Genomic DNA, 19,300 nt, shown 5'->3' on the forward strand with positions numbered 1-19,300 from the left:
ACCTTCGATATTCACATCCAAATCATTTAGATAAATGATGAAAAACAGAGGACCCAATGTTGATCCTTGTGGCACACCACTGGTCACAGGTGTCCAGTCCAAAAAGCACCACCACCCTCTCGGTCTTTTACTTCCGAGCCAATTTTGCATCCGATTGGCTAGCTCTCCCATGTGATCTAATCTTACTGAGCAGTCTACTATGCGGAAGTATGTTGCTCATTTTGCTCAAATCCATACAGACATTTTTTAGAATCATTATTTCATCTGTTCATAACACCTACTGACCATTATCAGTTGCATTTATTTTGTTAAAACTGAATAGTGAAGATTATTTTGCTGTTTCATGACTTTTTTATTTTATGGACTTCTACCAATTATTTTCTTACCCGTGGTTCTTTACTATAGAAGATAGGAGCAGAAATAAGCAATTCAACTTCCCTCAAGCCTGCTGTCATTCAACATGATGATGGCTGATCAAGCTCAATACCCTTATCCTGCCATAAGTACTGTACCTACCTCCTTTATCGAAGCAAATGTTTTGGCCTCAACCACTATGTGGTAGTGAATTCCACACAATCTGGGCAAAGAATGCTTTTTCTCACCCAAATCCTAAACCATTTACCCTTTATTCTCCAACTACAATTTCTGGTAGTTTCAGGACCCTTATCTAATCCTGTTACAATTATATGGTTTTCTGAGGTCCTCCTTCCTGCAATATTCTAGTGAATACATCCTGATCTGACTCCACCTCCACCATTCATCAATCCTGCCATCACCTCTGAAACTGTCCAGGAATTCAAGAATTCAGCAGCGAAGAAAGTCAGGGTGGGAAAGATAATTTCAGTGTACGTTGATCCAATGATTCTCTGGCCATCAGAATATCTGGGCCAATATATCTTGAAATAATTGTGATCTATAAAGTCAGATCTTAAATGTCCAGCAGTAACTGATGTGTGCCAATTGATTCTTGTGGTCGCTACCTGTAGATGTAACAAAATCCAACTGATGTGTCCCGAAATTGACTGTCACATGTACTTCATCTTCTAACATGTCTATAATTTCTTCACTCGTTTCTGATCATCTTCAGGTAAGTCTGAAGTATACAAATTATAAAATTTTGATAGTATGTTCTGCTTATGTCGATTCTCCTGCTTCTCAGATACTGCCTGACCGGCTGTGCTTTTCCACCACCACTCTCTTAAATCTGACCTCCAGCATCTGCAGCCCTTACTTTCTCCAAATCAGTAAATGTCTCCACTTCTGACTGTATGATGGAAGGAAGGTCATGAAGTGACTGAAGATGACTACAGACCTCTTAATAGTGGGTCTTGATTAGTCAACTAAAGCAAAGTTCCATTCTTGTTTTGAACATTTGAATTTGGAGAGATTATTCACTGTACTCAATTCCTGAATGCAAATTTTACTTACAACATATTAGGGTTCCCCGTTTCCTCCACTGAAAGATTTCAATATATTACAGATCTGAGTACTTGCACTGCTTGCCATTCTTCATTTCTGATTCCAAAATTTTCAGGACTCGCAGATTGCAAATCCATTGCACTGTTGCTCCCGTGTGTGTGTTTTTTCAAGCCATGCCACAAAGCACAGATGAGGGTTGAATGGAACCACAAGACCCCAAATAGTTGTAGTGGTTTTGTTTAGCCTTTTTAAGCCTCTTCTAATCAACCTGCACTGGTCAAAGCTAAATTGACTGGTGTCAAATCCCTTTTCCAGACTGCATCACAAGTTCAAATTGAATCTGACTTACTTCCACTGTCAGGTTTCTCTGACATTTCAATTTCGAAAAGTTGCAATTTTGTTTTCCTGTGTTGCACGTGTAAACCATTCAGAATGTGGAATCATGAAAAGTAATCGAAATTGCAAAAATGCTGTGTGGGATAATTCAATTCCTCAAAATCTTTGAACCTCCAAACATTATGCATGCTATGTCTCAAATACTTAAAATTGTTGAAGTCCATCAGTTGCTGTCACATTTGGTTCCTTGCTAACTGTGAAACAAAAACTCACCAATCACTCACACAGATCTGGCAAGCAGTATTGAGAGATCTTTAGGAGTAGATCACATGCTTTTTAATGCATTCATGAAATGTGCGCGTCACAGGCTCATTCAGCATTCATTTCCTATTCCTAACAGTTGTTGAGATAGTCGTGGTAAGCTACCTTCTTGAGCCACTGTCACCTTAGGAATGTAGGACAATCCACAGTGCTGTTCGGAAGGGAGTTTCAGGATGTTGACCCAGCAATAATGAAGGGGTGGTGATACAATTCCAAGTCATAATAGTATGTATCTTTGAGTGAAACTTGTACTTCCTATATATCGGTAGCTTTTGCTCTTTTTGGTGATAGAAATCACACGTTTGGAAGGTGCTGTCAAAGCAACCTTGATGAGATATTGCATTGCATCTTACAGATAGTAAATACATGGTAGTGAAAGAAGTAAAGATTGAAGGCAGTGGAGTAGGTGTTATTCAAATGGACTTTTGGCCTGGATGATGTCAGGCTTCGAGTGTTTTTGGAGCTACACCCATCCAGGAAAGTGGACAGTATTCCATCAAACTCCTGACATCTGCCATATGGACAGGCATTGGGGAGACAGATGGCGCATTGGTCACCTCAGAATTCCTAACTATGACAATATTTATATGCTCAGTCAGGATCAGCTTCTGGTCAAAGATAACTGGAAAATGTTAATAATGTGGGATTTAGTTATAGTAATGCACTAAATGTCAGGGAACAATGGTTAGGTTTGCTCTTTTTAGATTTAGTTATTGATTGGCACTTGTGTGATGCAAATGTCACTTGCCATTTCTCAGCTGAAACACAGACTATTTTCAATATCTGAAGAGTCACAAATGGTGCTGAAGATTGTTCTAATCAGAGAATAGTCAAGAGTGTGGTGATGGAAAAGCACAGCTGGTCAGGCAGCATCCGAGGAGCAGGAGAATTGACGTTTTGGGCATAAGCCCTTCATCAGGGATGAGCTCATTCACCACACTCTCAAATCTGATCTCCAGCATCTGCAGTCCTCATTTGCTCCGAATCAGTGAATATCCCAACTTCTGACTGTATGATGGAAGGAAGGTCATGAAGTGACTGAAGGTGACTGCAGACCTCTTAATAGTAGGTCTTGATTGGTCAACTAATACATTTCAGCCTCAGGAACATGACAGGTGAGATTATAACCTGTCTGATAATTTACATAAGACTATAGACAAACCCCACTTAAAACATAGTATATCGGGGCATTAAGAATTTTAGTTATAAAGTTTGTAATACACAAGGACTTGATTTTTGATAATAGAGCACTTATCAGTCAGTCCTTTCTAAATTTAAATATTGACACTTCTCCACATTTTATTGGACTGAAATATACAAAATTACAGAGGTCCTATAGCAAGATATGAAACTGCTTATTGCTAGTGCAGAGATCATGCAGCGTTAAAAACACAGTGTATGACATTAGTCGGTGGTAGCATGGTCTCTTATACACTTGTTTAGGCTGCCCAAGATGAGGAGCTTGCAAGGGCAGGTCAGAAAGAAATAATCCAGATTTTCAAAATCAGACCGAATTTAGTTTTGAGAAAATAAATAACACAGTTCACTCACCTACAGTATACCAGCTGGCATCTGTCAGTTTATTAATGGCAGCTTCTTGGTAAGAACCATCAGACCCTTTCACTTCCACTGATGCGCCAATCTACAGACAATAGAAATAATTTTGAAACAAAACTAACCACCCCATACGAATCACAAAGCTTCGATTTTGGTGATGCCTTTATGGTGCCATGTGTTAAAGATCGGAAAAAATATGGAAGACAAACATGAATTTTTTTTCTGGCGTAATACTAAATGACAAATCACATGGGTGGTCCATCTACGCAGTTTGACATTATTCCATGTAACTGAATTTATTTAGTTTGCCTTCCAGTTCTTTTCTTTAGGTAACATGGTTAGAAATAGAATTAGAATCATAATCCATACAGACCCTTCGACCCAACAAGTCCACATGGACCCTCCAAAGAGCAACTCACCCAGACACATTCCCCTAACCTATATTTACCCTGACTAATGACCTACACTATGGGCAATTTAGCATAGCCAATTCACCTAACCTGTACATCTTTGGATTGTAGGAGGAAACTGGAGGACCCGGAGGAAACCCACACAGACATAGGAGAATGTGCAAACTCCACACAGGTAGTCACCAGAGGCTGGAATCGAACCCAGGTCCCTTGTGCTGTGAGGCAGCAGTGCTAACTTCTGAGCCACCATGCCACCCACTGTGGTGGAACAATTATTATGGAGCTTAACAGATGAAATGGACAAAGGTGGTGAGGCACTCATCAAGGTGGTCAATGTACTGTTATGATGGATCCTGTACTGCTGCAAAGAAAGAATGTTTCAATGCCACATTAATCTATGTCATGCAACCACATAGAGCAAGCCATCTATTAAGCTAATAATTAATCATTCAAGTATGCAATATATTAATGATTAACATTAAGTAAATTCAGCCATTTTCTGCATATACCAATGGATAACCAATTAGAATACCCAATCGTAGAATTCCATTGATACAAAATTCTATATCTAAGTAAAAAATGAGGTCTGCAGATGCTGGAGATCACAGCTGCAAATGTGTTGCTGGTCAAAGCACAGCAGGTTAGGCAGCATCTCAGGAATAGAGAATTCGACGTTTCGAGCATAAGCCCTCTAAGTAACTCTGTAACTAAGAACTCAAGTGATATGGAATTTTATTCTATAACCAGATCTCATAACTAAATTTTCTTTCTAACCACTGCATGGATACGCAAGACAAAAATACCAGTAGAAATTAAACTGGAGACTTAAATGACACTTGAGATTTAACAAAAATTGACTTCACGAGTTACTTTTCTGAAATCATAAAGTAGGCAAACTTCAATGCTTGGTGCTATTATCCAAGTTTATAAATTATCATATCACAACATAGGAACTTTTATTAAAGAAAGAAACTAACACTTTATATCAGAACCAACTGTACTCCATATTCCTGCCTTGAATTACAACTGTTATGAAGATGTGGGTGTACTGTACCTTCAAGAAAGTTAAAAGTTCACAAAGCTACCTGACAGGGCAAGTGGTCTGAATAGAAAAATATACTGTAACACTTGGTCAAACAACTCCATTAATTGGTTGCCGAGAGACAAAAACAAATTCAAATCTGGTCAGTTTAAATTATACCCCAAAATACCAACCTCCAATTAAGTTTGAATTGAGTATATTGGCAATCTTAAAAGCCAATGACACAATCCTATGCTTTGGCTTGGGGGGGGGGGGTGTAGTATAAGACCAGGGAAAATTGAACAGTTGGGAGGAGAACTGCCACACAACGAGCATGTAGATACGGACAGAAAAATAGCTCTCTTAATGGTACCTTTATCAATCAGTAACCTATGAAGCAGAAATCCCTAAGGAGAAGAAAAGAAGATTTGACGTCTGGCTGATTTTTGAAAAGTTGAATTTTAATTGGGGGTTTTATCAGACTAGTATTATAGAAGAGAGTAAAAGATAGGAAGGAGTTGTAAATAGTGATTACCGTCCCTTGGTTGTCCAGAATCTATTCACTTTTGCCCTCATAAAAAACTACAAAGGCTCTATTCTCATTATCACCTCAGGAAGAGAGACCTGAAGGTTCAGAGTTGTCTGAGAAAACTGTTTGCCTCATCTTTGTTTTAAATAGGCAACTTCTCATTTTTAAAGAGACCCCTAGTTCAAAATTCTCTGAAAGAGAAAACATCCTGTTTGCATCTATATTGTCTAGACTTCAGAATATTATAGATTTTGATCAAACCTTCATTGAGCATTATCTGTCAAACATTGTCAGAGAACCTGCCCATTCCAGCTATTACTCTGACAAAACCTACTGAAACTTTTCAAGGATGTAACTAGTAGGTTTGGTCAGAGGGAACTAATGAATATGCTTTAAGTGAACTTTCAGAAGGCTTTTATTAAGAGCTCACATAAAAGAGATTAGCATGTAAAATTAAGGTACGTGGGATTGAGGACAGTGTCGGGATACAGACAGAGAACTGGTTGACAGACAGGAAACAAAGAGTAAAAACAAACAGGCCATTTTCTGAATGGCAGCCAATCATTAGTGGGGTGCTGCACAGATCTGTGCTTGAACTCCAAGTATTCACAATAGATAGTAATGATGTAGATGAGGGAACTCAATGCTATTTTTCCAAGTTTGTAGCAATGAAAAGCTGGGTGGGAAGGTGAACTGTAAGGAGGATGGACCCACTTGGAGGACTGAGGGCAGATCCGAACACCACACCTTAGGAAGGTCATGCTGACTTTGGAGGAAGTACAATGTCAGTTTACAAGAACAATCTTGTGAAGAGGGATTATAAAAATGTGTTTTTTTTTTAAGTTCAGAAGGTTATGCAGTAATCTGATTAAAATCTCCTAGATATCAATAAGAACGAACAGAGTAGATCAAGATAAAATATTTCTATTCATTGGGGATTCTAGAGCTAGGGGATATAATTTAAAAATTAGGACCAGACTTTTCAGCAGAAAAGTTAGGAAGCACTTCCATACACAAACAGTAGTTGATGGTACATCGTTGTTAATTTTAAACCTGAGACAGGTAAGTTTTTTTTTAAGCAAAGATATTAAGGGATAGGAGACAAAGGCAACTATATGGAGTTAGGCCTGAGAACAGGCATGATCGGACTAAATGGTGGAAAAGGCTCAATGGGGTGAATGATCTCCTCCTGTTGTTATGTTTCAGTATGATTTGGACAAGTTGAGTGAGTGAGCAAATTTACGGCAGACTGGGATGTCAATTATCTCAGTTGTCTGGATGATGAGTTTATGATGCAGTGATATTGACAGCGCAGGTTTAATTTCCATAATGTCTGAGGTCACAATGATGGTCTTGTCATCTTCTCAACCTTGCCCCTTGTCCGAGGTGTGGTGATCACCAGGTTAAACTCACCTCCAGTTGGCTATGTCTCTCTAATGAGAGCACAGCCCTGGGGCCCCCTGGACTATAGCGACATTAACTTTACCTGAATGACAGATTAAGTATAATGCTGATAAATCTGAGGTTATTCACTTTGGTAACATAAACAGAATAAGACAAAAGACATGGGGCATGAAATCAGGCCATCAGCCCAGCGAGTCTGCTCTACCATTCAATCATGGTTGAGGTTTTTCAACCCCATTTTCCTGCTTTGTCCCCATAACCTTTGATTACTTTTGCAATCAAGAACCTATCTGTTTCAAATATACTCAATGACCTGGCCTCCACAGCCTTCTGTAACAAGGAATTTCATAGAATCACCATTCTCTGGCTAAATACATTTCTCCTTCTCTCCGGTTGAAAGGCTGTGCCCTCGGGTCCTTGTCATTCCTGCCAATGGAAGCACCTTCCCAATGTCCACTCTGCCCAGGCCATTCAGTATTCTCTAAGTTTTAATTAGATGTCACCACATCCTTCTTAACTCCATCAAGTATCATCCCAAAGTCCTCAAACGTTCCTCATATGTTAAGCCTTTCTCTTCTGGGATCATTCCCATGAACCTCTTCTGGACTTGCTCCTGGGCAATACATCTTTCCTGAGGATTGGGGTCCAAAATTGCTCACAATACTTTAAAAGTGGTCTGACCAGAGGCTTATAAAGCCTCAGAAGTACATCCTTACTTTTCAATTCTAGCCCTCTCGAAATGACAACACCGTATTTGCCTTCCTAACTACCAACTCAATCTGCAAGTTTCCCTTAACAGAAACCTGGAGTAGGACCCCCTAAGTTACTTTGCATTTTAGATTTCTGAATTTTCTCTACATTTAAAAAATAGTCCATGCCTCTACACAAAAGGCAGATTGGTATATGAATGGAAACAGATTGGATTTGAGGTACAGCAAGAGCTTGGTATACTTGTATACCATTCACTCCAAGTAAGCAGGAAGGTGCAACAGGCAGTGAAGAATGCAAAGATATTTGGCCTTCACAGTGAAATGATTTGAGCACAGGAGCAAGGATGTCTCGCTACAACTGTATACGGCATTGGTGAAACCACACCTTGAACACTGTGTGCAGTTTTGGTCTCCTTATTGGAGAATGAATGTTCTGGCAATGGAGTGACTGCAGTGAAGATTTACCAGGCTGACTGCTGGGATGATATATAAACAGGGACTGAATCAGTTACTACATTCACTGGAGTTTAGAAGCATGAGGGAAATCTCTAAAATTCTAAGAAGAATAGTACATGCAGGAAGGATATTCCCAATGATGAAGGAATCCAGAACCAGGAATCATAATCTAAAAGGTGCAGGGTAGACCAATTTGGACTGAGATGAGAAGAAATTACTTCACTCAGAGTGGTGAGCACATGTAATTCTCTACTACAGGAGGTCATTGAACTCAGAATGCAATGTTTCAAGAAGGGGTTTGAGCAACATAGGCGACACAGTGGCTCAGTAGTTAGTGTTGCTGCCTCTCAGTGCCAGGGACCCAAGTTTGATTCCAGCCTCAGGCGACAGTCTGTGGGGAGTTTACACATTCTCCATGTATGTGCATGGGTTTACTTCAAGTGCTCCGGTTTCCTCCCACAATCCAAAGATGTGCAGGTTAGGTGAACTGGCCATAGTGTTCAGAGATGTGTAGGTTAGGTGCCATTAGGGGGGAAACAGAGTAACAGGTAGAGGAATAGGTCTGGGCAGGCTACTCTTTGAAAGGTCGGTGTGGATTTGTTGGGCGAAATGGTCTGTTTCCACACTGTAGGGATTCTATTATAATCCAACTCATCCAAGTCAACCAAGTTTCCCAAACTAAACTAACCACATTTGCCTGTGGTTGGCCTTAAAATTATTTAAATGTTCTAACTGGACAGGATCTACCACTTCCTCTGGCAAGTCATTTCACATACAAACCAGCGTGCGTGTGAGAAAGTTGCCCCTCAGGTCCCTTTTAAACCTTTCTCCTCTCACCTTACAAAATATACCCCCTAGTTTTGAACTCACACATCAGAGGGAAAAGACCGTTGCTAGTCACATTATCTATGTCCCTCATGATTTTATAAACCTTCATAAGGTAACCACTCAACCTCCTACACTCCAATAAAAAAATCCCAGCCTATCCTTATAACTCAAACTCACCAGACCATGCAACATCCTGGTAAATCTTATCTGAACCCCCTCCTATGTAATAATACTATTTCTAATAACAGGGCAACCAGAATATACACAGTAGTCCAAAAACGGCCTCACCAACGTCCTGTACAACCTCAACATGATATTCCAACTCCTATACACAGTGGCTGCAGCGACAAGTTGACTCTCACACTTCCCATGATCTCAGCACATCCCATCGTGTGAATGCTGTTTCAATACAGGAAGAGTAGCAACCAACCTGCATGTGGCAAATTTCCATGTGCAGTAATATGTTAGTGGCCCGATGACCTGCTTTTAAGAATAGTAAGAAAGAGATAAATATTAACTAGGATACTCTCTCTGCTGATCTAATCTCTTTAAAAAATGTCCGTGTTCAAATGCACATGACAGAGAAATAAACATTTGTTTATCTAAACAGTAGCACCTTCAACATTGCAGCACTCCCTCAATATTCCACTGCAGAATTAGCCTTGATTTTTGCACTCACTCTTCTGGAATAGAACTTGAACCTACAACTTTCTGATGGGAGCGTTATCAATTTGCTCTATCAGAGCTATAGGGAGAAGCTGAATAGATTGGGGCTGCTTTCCCTGGAGCATTGAAGGCTGAGGGGTGACCTCAGAAGTTTATAAAATTATGAGGGGCATGGATAGGATAAATAGACAAAGTCTTTTCCCTGGGTGGGGGAGTCCAGAACTAGAGGGCATTGGTTTAGGGTTAGCAGGAAAAGATAACAAAGGGCAACCTTTTCACACAGAGGGTGGTGCATGTATGGAATGAGCTGCCAGAGGAAGTGGTGGAGGCTGGTACAACTGTAACATTTAAGAGGCATCTGGATGGGTATATGAATAGGAAGGGTTTACAGGGGTATGGACCAAGTGCTGGCCAATGGGACTCAATTAGGTTGGGATATCTGGTCGACATGGACAAGTTGGACCGAAGGGGCTGTTTCCGTGCTGTACATCTCTATGACAATGGCTCTGGAACAGATCGTCACACCTGTCTACTAACATGTGCTTTTTGGACATTTTGTTTGTACTACTTCTTGAAAAATTAAAAGAAAGATTAAAAAACTTATAAGCACGTCTTGCTCTGTCAGGGGGCCACAAATCAATTCACAGCCAATCAATTAATCTTGAAGTATCATTCCTGTTTTTATGAAAGTAGCAGCTGATATGCCACAGCAAAAGAGATATAAAAAGTTAATTTTTTTGTTGTGTATAACAAAATTTGAAACAAATTGAGGACGTCCCTGCTCTTCTTTAAATGTCATAGTATATTTTAAATCTGCCCAAACACGCAAGTGCACATTAGTTTAAAGTCATACCTCAAAGATGTTGGATGATTGGTCAGAACATAAAGAACAGGAAATTACTAAAACGTTAATCAGGAGAAATAAATTAGACCAAAAAGGAAAGCTAACTAGATATGTAAAAATGTAAAGGAAAAGTTTCTGGAGGGATTTTTAAAAAGTGATTAAAGTGAGTTACTCATGCTCAAAATTGAAGATGGGGAGTTAATATTCATATTATGATTCCAGCTGAAGTTATGAGTTACAAATCTGATCCCAGGCAAGGATCTGGTTTGGTAGATTATATTTGATTTGTTTAGTCTTAAGCACATAAATATTCATGTGCAGATTTGCTTTAATGATAACACATAAGTGTATCAACAAAAGAAATTAAAATAATTAGAACAAACCATCTACTTATGAAATGAATTCAGATTTTTAAACAGTAAAAATATAATTCCATTATTCCCCAAATACATGTGTGTAAATTGAAAACAAACAAAATAACTTTGCATGATATCCAGAATACACCAGTGATACAGTAACCCAAAACATCACTTGTGCACTAGACTCCTGTATCTCACATCTTAATAGGTTTAAATGCCTGATGATTTCAATGTTTAGACAAGAACTGCAGATAGCTGTAGAATGAAACGATCATACGACTGAGCCTCAATGTACTCAACTTTATGTAATCTCTTCAGGGATTTATCCCAACATTTCTGGGACTGAGATGTACACCAACTCCTTACTCCGAGGTAACTTAATCCACTATATATCATTCCCTTTTCAGGAGCACATGTCTAAAGGGCCACCTTATTCCAAAGAATTCATAATACATCTTCATTCAAAGGTAAAAAGAAAATTGAAACCCGAAGGTTTTCCTCTCTAGCTTTTTCCCACAGGTTTAAAAAAAAGCAAGCCAAAAAACTGTTTCAAAAGAAATCACTTTGGCTCCAAAATACTTGAAGACACACAAAAAACCGACTGGTTACTCATTCAAAACACAAAATCAAAAATTATAATGAATAATGTTTACACATATGAAAGAACAATACAACAAAGAAAATTATAGCAGGGGAACTGGTCCTTCGGCCCTCTAAACCTGCACCAATCCAGAACCTCTCTATAAACCTGTCGCCTATTTTCCAAGGATCTATATCCCTCTGCACCCTGCCCATTCATATACCTGTCTAAATACTTTTAAAATGACACTATTGTGTTCACTTCTACCACCTCCGCTGGCAACACGGTACAGGCACCCACCACCCTCCGTGTAAAAAACTTTCCACGCATATTTCCCTGAAACTTTCCCCCCTCACCTTGAACTCGTGACACCAAGTAATTGAATCCCCGACTCTGGGGAAAAACGTTCTAGCGATCCACCTTGTTGATAACTCTCATGATTTTGTAGAACTCAATCAAGTCCTCTCCCAAACCGCAGCTTTCTAATGAAAATAATCCTAATCAACTCAACCTCTCTTCATCTTTAATGCCCTCCATACCAGGCAAGATCCAGGTGAACCTCTTCTGCACTCTCTCCAAAGCATCCACATCCTTTTTGTAATGTGGTGACCAGAAGAGTATGCAGTATTCCAAATGTGGCCGAACCAAAGTCCTATACAGCTGCAACATGACCTGCTAACTCTTGTACTCAATACCCCATTCAATGAAGGAAGGCATGCCTTCTTGACCACTATTAACCTGTGTTTACACCTTCAGGGTACAATTCACCTGAACACCCAGATCTCTCTGTACATCAATGTTTTTCCCCCGGGCTTTTCCATTTACCATGTGTTTCAACTCTTGAATTGGATCTTCCAAACTGCATCACCTCGCATTTGCCTGGAATGAACTCCATCTGCCAGTTCTCTGCCCAACTCTCCAAAATCTCTATATTCTGCTACATTTGCTGACAGCTCTTCACCATCCACTTCTCCACTAATCTTAGGTGTCAGCTGCCAACTTGCTAATCAGACCACCCGATTATCCCATAGTTTCCTTCCGTGGGCGGATAATCAGGAGATGACAGTAAAGAAATAAAACAAATGTTTTTCATTGTCTCTGTTTTGAGAACATAGCTATAAATCAGAAGGTGAAAAGGAGAAAGAAACTTAGCAAAATTACAAAACCCAGGGAAAGAGGTAGATAATGAGGTAGTAGATACATTAATCTATCTTTCCAAAATGTTACATTCTGGAAAGGTTCCATCAGAATAGAAAGTACTAAACACAACTCCACCAATCCAGGAATGGAGAGAAATAGGAAACAGCAAACTATCGGCTAGTGTGATGACTGTCAGGGGAAGGTGTGAAAATGAATCCTTAAAGTGGTTAAAGCTGGGCACTTAGAATACTCAAGTCAGTCAGGAAAACTCAACTTCCTTTGTGAAGAAGAAATCTTATTTAACCAGCTTATTGGAACTTTTTGAAGGCGAATCATGTGCTGTGAAAAAAGGGGAACAGATGGACATACTTTATATGAATTTCCAGAAGGTATTGATAGGGTGTTACGTAAAAGTTTCTTGTCCAAACTCGGTGTTCATGGTAACAATGAGTAACTTATCAATATTCATAGAAAATTAGTTGGTTGGCAAAAAACAGAATTACTAAAGTGTTAACATTTGTGATTGACAGGATGTGAATGGGGTCCCACGGCAATGTGTGCTAGATGTTGGAAAATGGGAAGTCTTCAGAAATGAGATAACGAGAGTCCGGAGACAGTATATTCCTGTTAAGGTGAAAGGAAAGGTTAGTAGGTGTAGGGAATGTTGGATGATGAGACAAAGTTGAAGGTTTGGTTAAGAAAAACATATGTCAGGGAGATAGAGGATAGATTGAGTGAATTCTTAGAAGAGTATAAAGACAGAAGGAGCATACTTAAGGAGGAAATCCAAAAGGCAAAAAAGGGGACATGAGGGGTTTGGCAAATAAGCTTAAGAAGAATCCAAAGGGTTTTTTAACAAATATATTAAGGACCAAAGGGTAACTCAGGAGAGAAGAGGGCCCCTCAAAAGATCAGCAAGGTGGCCTTTGTGTCCACAGGAGATGGGGAGAGACTATTTTGCATCAGTTTACTGCAGAGAAGGACATTGAAGATACAGAATATAGGGAAATAGATGTGACATCCTGAAAAATGTCCATGTTACAGAGGAGAAAGTGCTGGATAGTCACAAGCAAGGTGCTGGAAGACTGGAGGTTGGCTAACATGGTGTCACTATTTAAGAAAGGTGGTAAGGACAAGCCAAGGAACTATAGACCGGTGAGCCAGTTGTCAATGATGGGCAATTTGTTGAAGGGAATCCTGGGGGACAGGATGCACATGTATTCGGAAAGGCAAGGACTGATGAGGAATAGTCAACATGGCTTTGTGTGTGGGAAATCATGTCTCTCAAACTTGAATGAGTTTTTTGAAGAATTAAAAGAGGATTAATGAGGGCAGAGTGGTAGATGTGATCTATATGGACCTCAGGAAGGCATTTGACAAGGTTCCCCATGGGAGACTGGTTAGCAAGTTTAGATCTCATGGAATACAGGGAGAACTAGCTATTTGGATACAGAACTGTCTCAAAAGTAGCAGACAGAGGGTGGTGATGGAAGGCTGCTTTTTAGACTTCAGGCCTGTGACCAGTGGAATGCCACAAGGATTGGTGCTGGGTCCACTACTTTTCATCATTAATATAAATTATTTGGATATGAGCATAAGAAATACAGTTAGCAAGTTTGCAGATGACACCAAAATTGGAAGTGTAGTGGACAGCGAAGAGGGTTACCTCTTACCAATGGACTGCGGAGTGGCAGATGGAGTTTAATTTAGATAAATGCAAGGTGCTGCATTTTGGGAAAGCAAATCTTAGCAGGACTTCTACACTTCATGGTAAGGACTAGGGAGTGTTGCTGAACAAAGAGACCTCAGAGTGCAGGTTCACAGCTCCTTGAAGATAGAGTCACAGGTAGACAGAATAGTGAAGGTGGCGTTTGGTATGCTTTCCTTTATTGGTCAGAGTACTGAGCACAGGAGTTGGAAGGTCATGTATAAGACATTGGTTAGGCCACTTTTGGAATATTGTACACAGTTCTGGTCTCCTTCCTATCGGAAAGGTGTTGTGAAACTTGAAAGGGTTCAGAAAAAGAAATTCAAGAATGTTGCCAGGATTGGAGTATTTGAGCTATAGGGAGAGGTTGAATAGGCTGGGGCTGTTTTCTCTGGAGCATCGGAGGCTGAGGGGGTGTACTTATAGAAGTTTATAAAATCATGAGGAGCATAGATAGGGTACACAAACAGAGTCTTTTCCCTGGGCTGGGGGAGTCCAGAACTAGATGGCATAGGTTCAGGATGAGAGGAGAAAGATATAAAAGGGACCTAAGGGACATCCTTTTCACACAGAGGGTGGTGCATGTGTTGAATGGGCTGCCAGAAGAAGTGGTGCAGGCTGGTACAATTACAACATTTAAAAGGCACCTGGATGAGTATATGAAGGATATGGGCCAGTTGCTAGCAGATGGGACTAGATTGTGTTGGGATACCTGGTTGGCATGGACGAGATGGATTGAAAGGTCTGTTTCCGCGCTGTACATCTGTACGACTCTCAGTAAGTGCTGTTGCCAAAGGTGAACTGGTGGATGTACTGTAACTAGATTCCAGTTGACAAATTCAACATCACCAGTTATTGCAGGGAAAATTGAAACTCATCACGTCATAGTCATCTTTTGGCACAGGTAAAATATTGACAAGGCTAACAGGAAGCAGAGTGTAGGCATAAATGGGTCTTTTTCAGGTTGTTCTGATGTAACCATTTTTAAAAATTCATTCAGAGCACTTGGGCTTCACAGACTAAGCCAGAATTTATTACTCATCATTAGTTGCCTTTTATGGTGCTGGTGAGTTTATACCACTTACAGTCAGTTCTGCTATAATGCACGTTGCTTTAACGTGATTGAAGAATTTAGACCGTCATTTGTGGAATGTGAACTTCCCTTCCCTGTTTGTAATGCAATTCCGGCCCCATTCATTTAAACGGCGTGGCTTTTGGGAAATTTTGTTATCATGTGAGATCACACGAGAATGGAAACTATCACGTTATATCAGAACTGACTGCATTCCATTAGTATACATAAACCCATTAGTAAACATATTGCTGTTAAAGAGGGAGTTCCGGGATTTTGACCCAGAAACAGTGAAAGATTGGGAATATATTTTGCGGATCGTGTGACTTGTAGAGGCAGTGTTATTTCCATGTGTCTGCTGCCCTTGTCCTTCACCTTGGGTTAGTGTGGTGAAGAAATTTTGGTGAATTTCTGTGTTGCTTTTTGTCGATGGTAGACACCGTTTGCCGCTGTATATCAGGATGGGAGAAGCGACTGTGAATGTGGTAGCATTCAAGCCTGTTGCTTTGGCCTGGATGATGTCCAGCTTTTTGAATGTTGTTCAAGGTGCATTCAACCAGGCAAATAAGAAGTATTCCATCCTGATATGAACCTTGTGGATGGTGGACAGGCTTTGAGGATTGAGGAAGTGTGAGTTACATTCTGCAAGATTTCAAGCCTCTGACCTAGTCTTGTAGTTGTAGTATTTATTTAGTTAGTTCATTTCAGTTTCTGTTTGATGTGCCTCGTGGATCAATGTTTCCAATTTATCTGAATGACTTGGATGAAGGATTGGAAGGTATGGTTTTAAATTTTCTGATGGCACAAAGGTAGCCAGGAACCTAAGTTGTGAGAGGATATAATGAGGCTACAAAAAGAGAGAGGTCTTAAGTGAATGGGCAAAGACCTGGCAAACAGTTAATACGCTGGTAAATGTGAAATTGTCGTCTTGGCAACAATATTTTAATAATTTTTCAAAAGTTCTGAAAGATTTTAGAACAATGAGAGCAGAGACATCTGGGGCTCCTTTTGCATGAATCACAAAAGGCTAGTATGTAGGTACAGCAAGTAATTAGGAAACCTAGTAGAATGTTCCAACTTATTCAAAGAAGAATTGAATATACAAGTAGGAAGGTCGTGCTTTGGTTGTACAGGGCACTGATGAGAACACATCTGGAGTAATGCAAATGGTTTTGCTCATCAATACTTAAGGGTGTTCAGAGAAGTGTGAGAAATAGAGAAAATAAGAACAGGAGCAGGCCATTTGGCCCTTCAAACCTGCTACTCCATTCAAATATGATCATGGTTGATCATCCTATTCAGTATCCCATTCCCACTGATACTCCACACCCTTTAATCTCAAGAATTGTGTCCTCCATTTAACCACTTACAGAATCATAGAGACGTTCAGCATGGAAACACATCCTTAGGGCCAACATGTCCACGCCAACCAGATATCCCAACCCAATCTAGTCTCACTTGCTAGCACCCAGCCAATATCCCACCAGATGTTGCAAATGTACTAGCCTCCACCACTTCCTCTGGCAGCTCATTCTATACAGGTACCATGCTCTGTATAAAAAGGTTGCCTTTTATGTCTTTCCCCTCTCACCCTAAACCTATGCCCTCGAGTTCTGGACTCCCCCACCCCAGGGAAAAGACATTGTCTATTTATCTTATCCATGCCCCTCATGATTTTACAACCCTCCATAAGATCACCTCTCAGCCTCCAGGGAAAACAGCCCCAGCCTACTCAACCTCTCCCTGTAGCTCAAATATTCCAACCCTGGCAACATTTCTGTAAGTCGTTTCTGAACCGTTTCAGTTTCACAACATCTTTCCAATAGGAAGCAGACCAGAACTGCACACAAAATTTCAAAAGTGGCCTAACCAATGTCCTGTACAGCTGCAACATGACCTCCCAACTCGTGTACTCAATACTCTGACCAATAAAGGAAAGCATACCAAACACTGCCTTCTTCACTATCCCTATCTACCTGCAACTTGACTTTCAAGGAACTATGCACCTGCACTCCAAGGTCTCTCTTTTTCCACTGTACTCCGAGTACCTTACCATTAAGTGTGTAAGTCCTGCTAAGATTTGCTTTCCCAAATGCAGCACCTCACATTTATCTAAATGGAACTCCATCTGCCACTCCTCAGCTCATTGGCCTATCTGATCGAGATCCCATTGTAATCTAAGGTAACATTCTTCGCTGTCCACTACCCTCCATTTTTGGTGTCATCTGCAAACTTACTTCTTCCAAGAATCGTAACAGATTCATAAAAAATGATCGTCATGTCACAAAACTATGTTGACTCTGCTCGATTACCTTGAACTCATCTAAGTACCATGCTATCATAACCTCTTTAGCAATAGCTTCCAAGACTCTGTGTGAACTATGCTCGGGTAGCTCAGCTGTAGTCTCCTGCTTTCTGTCGCCCTCCCTTTTCAAATAAAGGAACTACAGTTGCTGCCTTCCAATCTAGCCCAGACTTTTCGAATTGAGAATGAGTGCAGAAAATAAAACCAATGCAAAAACTATTTCAAAGCTACTTCTTTTAAGAATCTATGATGAAATCCATTAAGGCTAAGGCACTTGTCAGCTCTAGTCATTTACTCAAGAGCACTTCCCTCATTGCTACTAGTGTCCTCTATAGTGAAGACTGATGTAAAGACTCTCTGCACTTCATCTGCAATTAGTTCACTTTTCAGTTGGTAATTCTCCAGACTTACTTTTTGAACACTTTTAACTCTTTTCTTCCTAATTTTTTTTTTAAAAGATCATACTGCCTGAATGACTGAAGGGAAAATGCATGGTCACGGGAAAAATAAGCTGACTCAGTAATTGAGGGGTAGAGTGGGAGCGAATGTTACCATGAGGCAGATTAAATTGAATTGGACTTACAGAAATTTCTCAACAGCGAAGGAAATGTACTGGAATGATGAAATATATTTGAATTGAGGCACCTTGGTCTCAGGAAATATTTCCCTGAGAAAGCACTTCTGAAGTATTCATATTCCTGAATTTGCATCAATATCACTTCAGGAGTGTTGAATCAGCCATTATCCTATTGATGGAGGACAGGAAAAATTGTGGCTGTAAGAGCTGCTCCTTTTTTGAGGTATTTTAGGTGCAGTGGGTGATTTCCTCAAATTCCAGGAGCAGTAATTACTGTTTTATATGCTGTTGTACTGTTTTGAAACTTTGGGGAAAAAAGATCAAAACAACAGCACCTTAAAAAGGAAGAAGAGAGCAAAAGCAAAGACTACATGAGAGAGAGAGAGAGAGAGAAAGAAAAATCTACACTGCTGCCTGACACAGCAGCAAATGCCTTTGGTAGACATTTTCTGGACATCAGAGTGGGTCTAAGAAAAGTTAACAAACAGCGAAATTCACAGCTGACCTTGGAGGGACCAGTATGGAGGAGCTCACAGCACAGGAACAGATAAGTGCATAATTTTTAACGTGTAACCTTGCTGTACTTCTACAGTAATGAGTGGAGTGGTTTTTTTTGGTTATATGTTTTACTGACATCTACCTTGATTAAAATTTTAGAATATAAACCACAGTTACTAAGATAGCCTAGATCAATATTTTTCAAAGCAACAGGACAGTGCTATTTTCTGTAGATTCTTAGGATGCAAAGATAGCCTTTAGTAGAGAGATGTGTCCTTCCTGTCAGATGTGGGAGATTAAGGAGAATGTTCATGTTACTGATGACTATGTCTGCAGCAAATGTGCTTGTTGGCGAATCCTATCAGGCAAAAGTGAGGACTGCAGATGCTAGAGATCAGAGTCTAGATTAGCCTGGTGCTGGAAAAGTACAGGTCAGGCAGCATCCGAGCAGGAAAATCAACATTTCGAGCAAAAGCCCTTCATTATTCCTGAAGAAGGGCTTTTGCCTGAAATGTTGATTTTCCTGCTCCTTGGATGCTGCCTGACCTGCTGTGTTTTTC

At 40.1% G+C, this 19,300-nt stretch overlaps 1 protein-coding gene across 7 annotated transcripts in view; it reads right to left on the minus strand.

Moving 5' to 3' along the window:
- Positions 1-19,300, minus strand: part of arid4a (AT-rich interactive domain 4A) — a 157,205-nt gene that overhangs the window by 96,704 nt on the left and 41,201 nt on the right. For all 7 annotated transcript variants that reach the window (XM_060829120.1, XM_060829116.1, XM_060829117.1 and 4 more), the window contains one exon: positions 3,628-3,718. In XM_060829120.1, the coding sequence (XP_060685103.1) occupies positions 3,628-3,718 (91 nt within the window). The remainder of the gene's footprint in view (positions 1-3,627; positions 3,719-19,300) is intronic.

This window comes from Hemiscyllium ocellatum, chromosome 8, assembly GCF_020745735.1.
Source record: "Hemiscyllium ocellatum isolate sHemOce1 chromosome 8, sHemOce1.pat.X.cur, whole genome shotgun sequence".
Lineage (NCBI taxonomy): Eukaryota > Metazoa > Chordata > Chondrichthyes > Orectolobiformes > Hemiscylliidae > Hemiscyllium > Hemiscyllium ocellatum.